Raw genomic sequence first — 9,828 nt, forward strand, 5'->3', positions numbered from 1 at the left:
GTTTGTGTGCACACCCGATCCGCCAGCGATCAGCGTGGACAACTGGATGTACGAGGGATTTCCCGGATGGCTGTAGTCATGTTTGTGGCTCTGGGTGTCGGGGTACTGGGCGACGGTTGGGTCCACAAGCAGAGAGGCCGCTTTTGACGGAGTGGAGCTAGAGGTTGGCTTCGCTGCTTGTCCCCGCACATCTGACTCAGTCCAGTTCAGAGGCTGTGACTTTGTTGACGAGTGCGCGGCTGCAGCTGTGTCCTCTGATACGGAGATAAGCATCGATGGCTCCACGTAGTTTGGGCGCTGCTTGCATGTGGGATTTGCCTCCTCCAGGGAGTTCCTGCCTTTGGTGGGCGAGAGGCCTGTGGTGGTCGAATAAAGCTGGCTGTCCGGAGAAGCAGCTGGTTTCGTCACCCTGCTTTCGGGAGCACGCGGCACCTTACACTCCAACTTACTTTCACTACTCTTTCTGTGAGTTCCCGAGCTGGTCATCTTACTGCCACTGGGTTTTGTCGCACTGTTGTTCCTCTTTTACCCCACAAGTGAACGGAAGCTGCTGGATAAGCTGCTCTGGGGGACCTGAAAAAAGCCTTGATACTTTGTAATCGATCCGTGAATCAACCGGTGAAATTCAGTCGCGGTCCTTGGACAGATTTGCTCCGCTTTTTACGTGTTCGTCGTGCTGTCCAGCATCAACTGTTTTCGGGTTTGATAGAGTATGTTTGTCATTCTGGTGCAATCCCTCGGCTTATACAGCCTCAAACTCTGTTGTTTTGTATCCTTCAACGTAGCTTCACTCAGTCCTTATGAATGCTCCCACAACTTAGTTGGACGCCATTCCACGTGGCTTGCCCGATCATTTCGGTGAACAAACGAAATATAGCACAAAAATTTTCACTTTAAATAAGAGGGATCTGCCAAGCTTGGCAAATCGACATTGTCAACACCCCCGTCACAGGTGCATTTTTGTACGATTATCGGTGTAGAACTTAATCACTTGTTCTTAATGCGGACACAAAATGCGAAGCCGCTAGTAATTTCAACAGCTGGAAAGTAAAATCATCGAATGCTTTGTTTTTAATTTTTCGTGAAACAGAACTAGTTTGATGGTGGCTTCTCCGCCGTACGGTATCGACTTCTTATGGCTTTCGGTCGAACGCTTATCGGATGATCTAGGTGCGTCTTCACTAATGAAGTCTTGCATTACAGCACATTTGACCTTCATTAGTAATTCACCCAGTTTCCTGTTTAATGCATCTCAATACATAAGCTTGAGTTGGAGGTAGCACAGTATCATTTATCATCCATTGTGGTATGCGCATTTGAATTATCCTGTAGGCAGGAGGTGTATACTTTGGTACAAATTATCACACGCGCTTTCATACCTATCTCCCACGGTCCCTCAGATTTACTGGGAGGCCTGTACTTATGTAGAAAAGATTATGAATAAATCATCTTTTTTCCCTTACTCTTACTCTTGAGCAATCATGTTCATCACCATGACTCTGTGAAATTATCACTAGTAATTGCTCTCTCTTGTACAACCTCGGCCGAAAATTCAGAAGAACTTTTTATAGATAGCCGCTTGCTTGTTTCCAGCCGCTCGTTAGTCAAAACTGATAATTTAACCTGGAGCACCAGGAGCATGACTAATTCCACCATGAATTTTGTAGACTGGTTAACCTTCCACGTTCATTAGCACCAAGCTGTTATCCGGATTCTCTACCCTTATTTTCAAGTTCTAAATCGAAACCGGTCTTGCTTAAACGGTCATGCACCCAACAACAAAAATGTGGTGCCAACAAAACAGGCCTTCTGTAATGTCTATACTACGGGTTTTAGTTGAGATTACGCACGTAACACTGGGATCATGCGCCTCTTACGTCTGTTTTGGATAGAAATGTTCATTAAAGAATAGTTACCTGTTTGGAAAAGAGGATCGAGATTCGCTAGCCTACATGGTCGTAAGTTTGTCTCATTGCTACAAAAACGCGATGCACCGGTATTACTGTAAATGCAAGGTTTTGCCTTTGTACGATTTTACCAGCCCTGTTACCATAATAATAATGGATGGCTGAACTTAACCGCGCTATCTTTCCCGCTGATCTGTCACGGCCGATCATCCAATTTTGAGTTGAGGCTAGTTTACCAACAGCTGGAAAGCCCTAATTTTGCCCGAACACAAACCTATGTCCCAACACTGGCAATAATTTCCATTTAAGGTCCGTATAATAGGGGAATACTGCGACAGTTAGAGGGTAAATATAATGAGATTTTGGAAGCAGGTGGACAACCTTATGAGCATGCTTAATTCAGTTTTAAATGACGCGTAGGCTAGCTTATGCTTAAGTGACTTCCAAATATTTGAAATGTTTAGCACTTGACTTAGATATATATACATATACATTCTGTCTCCCGCATAATTGTCAGTCTCATCCTGGTGTTCAAAGATGCAGTTTACTGATAGCCTAAATGATGAGTTGGTGTATTCTAAACAATATGTTTACTTCACGATGACCGGTAGTCTCAAAACAACTTCACCATCCTTAACTGAGGGTGCAGAGGCATGCGCAGTTTCTAAACCAGATATTACCGAAATGCAACCAGATGACAGTAAAAGTTAGAAAGCACCCTCACAAGTATCATTACGTTTTGCGTGCAATGAAAACAAACTTCTCAGATTCTTTCGCTGAAATAAGGCAACCCAACCGTGTGTTGAAGTCTTCAGACACCAAGACTATGTATGGATCCTTTGTGATGAAAAAGGGATCGTGTATCGATCCATAGATGGCACCCGCCCCCTAACCGGGGTCGGAGTTAGTTGCTGCCTAATTATCGTCTCTATAAAGCAATCATCCGTACATCGTTAAGGACTCATTCTGGATGACTTAGACAGTTTGAGTACTCAGTTTTTGATATGTTGCATGTTCGAAAGGTTGAATTAGCCCATTTTAATAAACATGGCCCTCAACAACGGCAAAACTGACGCTAATGCCGTGTGCAATAGTGCCTGGAGGCCCTGACGTCCGTTTGCGTAATCCTTTCGTGTTTTTGGATATGCGGACCGCAATATAAGCTCACATATAAATTATAGATACTGCGTCTGAAAGGGCGTCACACGAATCAGCGTGGCACGCGGAGAGAGCCTGTCATTGTGCGTTCATAAGCCGGCCTGGTATCGCAGTAACTTGAATTCCGTGGCGGCTACGAAGCACCTTCGGCGCGGTACGATCGAAATCGGTTTCGTTTTCCCCTCATGCAAATTTGTGGAAGATTTTTTCTCTCTTCAATCTATCCACAGAGAACACGTGAGTCGTTGTTGAATTTTATCTCTCCAACATAACATTTAAAAGGCAATCCTTGTTATTTTGCGCTATTTTGTATCCAATCATAGTAATGACATCGATGAATACAGACTGCCTTCATTGGCCATGGATACACCATAGCAGATGTGAGCGAAATGACTGCCCGTCGAACGTAAGACATGGTGTGCGATGCCACACCTGCAAGGTCAACGGGTACTTCAAATGCATGGGTTTACGGGACGACCAAATAAGCCAATCAGCTGACTCTCCTGACCCGTTTATCTGCGCCAGTTGCCTGTATATTAACGGTGCAATGCATATGGCAGCTAAGAGAGGCACCAAAAACGGAACAGAATCCCCATTGTCGAATCAGAAGGACCAGTATTCTGCTTTGACCGGGATACTCGACGCGAAACTTAAGCTTATTTAATAATAATAATAATAATAACGTATATTCCCAAGTTGTGGGTAGCATACCGTCTGGCATGATCATGCGTTTACAGTCAGGCTGATAGGCGGATTTGCGGGTAGTGGGGATTGTGCGAAAAGGGGACAATGTCATAAACGGCGGGAGGTACTGGGTGAAATAATAATATGTTCCTTTTGCAACTTGTGTGGAACAGTAGGGATGAGGCCGGACTAATTCAAAGACTAATTTGCCTGACATGAACAAAAACTGGCAAACCATAGCTGGCCATGAGTGCCTTGGGCGGTTGGGTACATGACCGGAGTCATAACGAGCAAAAGTGGAGGTGGAGATGGAATAATTCGAGTTGGGAGAACACGGCAAGTTTAGTCTCAGAAATATGGTGCAATCTGAGAACAAGCAGACTCACTGGTTGCACTGTTGTTGGGAAGTCAGGTGAAGGGGTGAGGTTTGATGGGGACACAGAGGTGGTTGAATTCGAACGAGTAATCCAGTAAATTGGAATCAATGTCATGGTGGTCGTTGGGGTTAATGAAACGAGTAGGCAAGAGGGCACGGTTGAGAGGAGGAATGGAACAGTTGCGGGTGTGCTATCAAACTGAGTATGGCAGTGCCTTGACATTAGTGGCCTGACATGCTTCAGTTTTTGGACAGCCCTGCGACGGACGTCACATTTGAGATTATTCAGCTCGGGGTGTGCAGTTCAGTGAGCAGCGGCATTCATTTCAGCCTGGTCGAGGAAAAAAGCTGGAACGAAACCGATATGGGATTGTAGTTTTTCTTGGTCCGTTTGGTGATCCAGGAGTTGTAGATCATAGGCCAGGTGGAGTGGAGATCAGCTAACCAGGTCGTCCAGAGCGGGCACTTCCGAAGTCCAAAGCTTGGGAAGGTGAGGGGATGGGAGGAGATTCGGAAAACATAGTGAGTTTGAGAGGATATAAAATGGGATAATATGCATTGATATACACAAAAAGAAAAACTTGGCGTCTGATGCAACCAGGGTGATGACAAGTGATAACATGGAGTAGGAAGTAGATAGATTTGTGCTTAGTATGCTAGTGACCAGGGGCTGAGTTTGATAACATGCGATATTGTATTACAAGGGATCTAGTAAAAGCCGATATAAGTGCGCAGAAGCACCGTATGGGAATCAGATGTGTAAGGGCTGGCGTGAATGGACTTCTAAGCTAACTGGTTAATCGAGCGTTTATTACATGAGTTGGATAATACCAGGAGAGAAAGTGTGTGCTTGAGAATTAGTCACCAGTCTCCGAAGCACTGCTATCAGCTCTAATCTGTAGGTGGTGCATAGCGATGAAGACTTTCGTGTCTACCACCGGGAGTGGTGAGTAGGTGTATTCTCTGTTTGGATGACGGTATGGGGTTTGGTGCGGTGTAGCCTCTGTTCTGACGAAAGCAGATATAACTATGCTCGCCGTTGTAAGCCATGGGCATTGCAGAGTGTCTTCGGGCTATTCCAAGTCATCTTTTAAGTTTCTTTTTTTACAGATAAGCGGCCAGTTTTTTTCATCTGTGGTTTATGGCATTGCCAGTTGCATAACTCCACCGAGGCGAGCCCAACACCAGCAGCGACAAACAGAAGTCAGCAGTACTTTTTTTGATTCCCTGAATTTAAAGCCCAGACTCAGAACCACCGGCGCTGGGCGATGCACCCGTGCTTCTGGAGGGGTGGTGGGTATACGAACGCACCATGGTGCAACGTAACAGGGCGACCCTCCCTGTAGGGCGTACCCGTCCACTACACGAGGTTTTTCTCCCTCGTGCATGCTACCAGATCTGCAAGGTGGAAAACCATCCAAGCAGTCATAAGTGCGGGTTGTGCATTAATAAATACTCCAGCTACCATTGTTTTTGGTCGGGGGAAAGCAAGGCCAGTAAAGACAGCTCAGTCAATCCAAACAAGCAGCAGCATACAGACACTGGTAGAGGCAAGTCGCGAAGCAGAAGTGAAATGACGGTTGTCAATGAGTCGGTGGGACTGGAATGCTGATACTCACGGCGATTGCACCATGGCTAAACGGCGTCGGAGCGTTAGTGTGGGCTGCCACGTCGAGCAGCAGCATTCCGCGATATTATGTGTGGGAGTGTTTAGTGGAACAAATCATTAAATGGATATATATAAGCGCAGAATGCGCTCTGATAATGAAATGAAGAAAAAAAATCGACTTTGGTTTGGTTTTTATCAGTTAGAGTTAGACTGAAAGCAACAGTTACTAGACAGAGCTGATAGAGTAATCCGGGGCAGGGACTCGACTAGGACGAGGCATAAGTTGACTGGGTACGAGAAAACAACCAGGCCAGTAACACAGCATAATTAGAATTGGTAGGTGATTAAGCCGTGAAGTGATTTGGGGAAGAAATAGATAATTTTGGTTTGGTTTTTGCCAGTAGAGTTTGGACGAGAAAAATGGACGCTAGACAGAGTTTACGGAGTAGTCCGGATCTAGACTAGTACAAGGTGTAAGTAGGTACGGGGGAAAGGGAAAAAAGGAAAACAACCAGGCCAGTAACGCCGCATATTTAGAAGTTGGCATTTAGTCCTTTATCAGCTTAAATCGGGTCAAGAGGATGGGAAGAAATGGTAAAAGGATCCTTTACTTGCCTACTAACTGTAACGTTGCTCAACTCATATGCGCACTGGACATGATTCGTAGAGGAGGTCAGGGGTAGTTGAGTATTAAGTAAGGCGGCAGCAGTTTCACAGGTAAGGAATTTGTCTACAGACTGGGAAAGGCATGGTGATGCGTGATACTTCGTAGCTGCTCAGGAAGGCTCTTCCAGATGCGAGCGTAATAAACTAGAACGAAGTAGTGGCCATAGTGGTTCGAGGCTTAGGATTTGACAGCGGGAGCAGTAAGAGAGGGTGTTGGACTGAGAAAAGAGTTTTTTCGTAAATGAGATTTGGACGCTTTCAATTGCGAGTCCGCAACTTTGGGTGTAGCGGGACAGAATTCCACGATTGGTCGTACGCATACCTTAAAGACTGCAACCATCGTGTCTGGAAGGTGTCAGCAGCGCAGTATTAAAAAACTGAGCCTGCGCGCTCTTGCGACCTGAAATTGCACCTGGTGGAAAAAGCTAAAAGTACAGGAGTATCTGAGGCCGAGATCTTTGATCTCTGTAGAATGAGTAATAGGATTTCCATTAATTGTGAAAGCATCAGCCGGGAGAGAGCAGCGGCAGGATGTTATACAGGTTTCGTGGAGGAGAAGCTTAGGCCAGATTAGTTTGACCATGGGGTCAGTGAATCTAGGTCTTGCTTAATCTGGTGAAAGGCAAGGGTTTTTGCAGAGGTGGGGAATGTGTACGCGATTTTTATATTGTCAGCGAAGAGGAAGGCCTAACCATGGGATATGGCGCCGAAGACGTCATTGATGTACAGTAAGCATCCTTGGATGACTCCGCTAGTGATCGGTAGTGGAGATGATTGTATGTCCCCGATTTGCTTTATTTGCCTTCTGTCTGATAAATAGGAGGCAAACCACTGAAATAAGGTTCCCGTGATGCCAACGGTGGTAAGTTTGTGTAGCAGGGAGGCGTGGGTACCTGGTCGAAGGCTTTTTGGATGTCCAGATAGACTGTTACAATGGAGTATCCAGTGTCGTAAGCTGCTGTGACGGTCTCAAAGAAGTGGAGCTGGCAGCCATTTACGGATCTTCGAGATAGGAATCCATACTGTCGATCATCTATGGCGTTCGTAGCTAGGAGAAACCTGATTAACGGGCCTTTCACCAGACGTTCGATGGTTCGCATTAAAAGAGGGGTATGGTGGATCCCTCTGTAATTGGAAGCAGTTTAAATGAGGGCGAACAACGGATTGTTTCCTTGGAAGAGGACGATTCCAGAGTTGACTGAGTGAGTAAAAAGATTTAGGACAAGGGTTTTGGCATCTTGACCGCCATATCTCAGGACACGCGATGGTATGCCGTCGCCTCCCGGCACGGCGGAGTCTCTGAGGTTTTGAAGAAGGGCTGATACATCAGCTAGGGAGATGGTCAAGCTGCTCAGAGACGGGCGGTTACTCTGTTGTAGGGGGGTGGAATATGAGGCGGAGATTGTAGGATTGAAATTGGGTGAAGGAGGTAAGTAGCAGCTGGCAAAGTAAGCATTCAAGTGGTCGGTTATATTGACAGGATGAGTGATGAAACTACCGTTGGTGGAGCTCAGACAAGTGACTTGGTGTCAGTTTGAGGTATAGCGCCCACTGGAGGATGCAAACACGAAGAGCGCAACGACCTGGACGAATGTTGATGAAGAACCTTTTTTGTTGAACGCGTATTTTGCGCTACCCATCCCGGGTCTTTTGGCTGCGAGGAACTTCACCTAGCTCTCTGACGCGGTAATAAATACCGCCACCGCTTCTCTAGTAGACTGGCACTTAAGGGTGAGCAGAATGGTAATCTGGGGGGTCATTTCCTGGGAAAATCACGCCAACAAAGCTGGCTTAGTCGCACCTTGGTAATGTCCTTACTAAGCCTGAAAACTTATCGCTTCACGCAGAATGGTTAGGCCAGAAGGGAAGCAAACAAACCCTTGGGTTTCTAGTCACCCTTCCCTCCCCATCTACCGTACATTCAAAAAGTCTACCCAACGATCAGGGGTCTATCCAAGTATTGCTTTCTAGAGGCGCAAAAGCTGGGTCACAGCAGTTCTAGAATAGAGGCGCGAAACAGGATTACCACATAGCCTTCGAATGCTACATAAGCGCACGCCGGCGGGGAAGAAGTACCCACTCAACTGCGCACTGATGATGTCTCCTCGTATGGTGACGAAACGTTTGCAAGCCAATTGCCAAGTTCGGCCAACAGATCAACAGCCATCTGGTCAACAACCAACAAACTCGCCCGAGTTACCAATATTTCACCACATTACCAGGCTTACGCTTGGCACCAGTTCAGCTGATCCCAATCAAATGGAAAAAACCGATCACAATTATGGCCTCTTGCGCTCCCAAAAGCATGCCGACGCCACCGGTCGCGTCCCGGAAACAGCAGTTTTTATTCGGCCACCACGGACCCCTCGTACACTAAAGACGGTGACGATCCTCAGGAGGCGGGCATCACGTGGAAGCAGCGCCCAAAGTAAGTGGAGCTATCAGCGCCTCTTTTCTTAACAGATGACAAAGGTGCAGTGGTAAACTTCTCACCAAATTCACAGATTGTGAACTGGACTGAGTCAGATGTGCGGGGACAAGCAGCGAAGCCCACCGACAAATCAAATACGTACGTTGGCCTCGACATTGGTGAATCCTGCGACAACCGTACAACGACCGAGGATGTGTAACCGCCAATCTCCATCTCCACTTCGTCAAAAATGGCTTCTTTGTATGCGAACACAGTCGATGTTCAAGACCACCTCCCAAAAGCATGCCGACGCCACCGGTCGCGTCCCGGAAACAGCAGTTTTTATTCGGCCACCACGGACCCCTCGTACACTAAAGACGGTGACGATCCTCAGGAGGCGGGCATCACGTGGAAGCAGCGCCCAAAGTAAGTGGAGCTATCAGCGCCTCTTTTCTTAACAGATGACAAAGGTGCAGTGGTAAACTTCTCACCAAATTCACAGATTGTGAACTGGACTGAGTCAGATGTGCGGGGACAAGCAGCGAAGCCCACCGACAAATCAAATACGTACGTTGGCCTCGACATTGGTGAATCCTGCGACAACCGTACAACGACCGAGGATGTGTAACCGCCAATCTCCATCTCCACTTCGTCAAAAATGGCTTCTTTGTATGCGAAGTCGATGGATGTTCAAGACCACGACAGCCAAAGCCACAAACGTAACCACAGCGAACCGCCAAAACTCTCATATATCCAGTTGTCCACGCTGACCGCCGGCGGATCGGGTGCCCACACAAACGCGACTACTTAACACCGTTTATGATGCTGTCCCCTTTCCTCGCAATCCCCACCACTCGCAAACCCCCAGTCATGTTTCATTCCGACTGTAAACGTATGACGGTATGCCACCCACACTTTGGGAATAAACATTACCATTATTGTTCAGTCTCACATCACTCTCGTTTTGAACAGTCGTCCTCCTGTCCTGGCGCAATTATTCATGTGAATCCACACCAAA

At 46.8% G+C, this 9,828-nt stretch overlaps 2 protein-coding genes across 2 annotated transcripts in view; one reads left to right on the plus strand and one right to left on the minus strand.

Annotated features, from left to right (window-relative positions):
• Window positions 1–486, minus strand: part of T265_02264 (hypothetical protein) — a gene marked incomplete at both ends in the record, with an annotated part of 41,384 nt that extends 40,898 nt beyond the window's left edge. Inside the window, one exon of the mRNA XM_009166468.1 lies at window positions 15–486. Coding sequence (XP_009164732.1) covers window positions 15–486 — 472 coding nt within the window. The remainder of the gene's footprint in view (window positions 1–14) is intronic.
• Window positions 487–9,060: 8,574 nt separating this feature from the next.
• T265_02267 (hypothetical protein) overlaps window positions 9,061–9,828 on the plus strand; it is a gene marked incomplete at both ends in the record, with an annotated part of 18,506 nt that continues 17,738 nt past the window's right edge. The window contains one exon of the mRNA XM_009166471.1: window positions 9,061–9,236. Coding sequence (XP_009164735.1) covers window positions 9,061–9,236 — 176 coding nt within the window. The remainder of the gene's footprint in view (window positions 9,237–9,828) is intronic.

Source organism: Opisthorchis viverrini, assembly GCF_000715545.1.
Source record: "Opisthorchis viverrini unplaced genomic scaffold opera_v5_26, whole genome shotgun sequence".
Lineage (NCBI taxonomy): Eukaryota > Metazoa > Platyhelminthes > Trematoda > Opisthorchiida > Opisthorchiidae > Opisthorchis > Opisthorchis viverrini.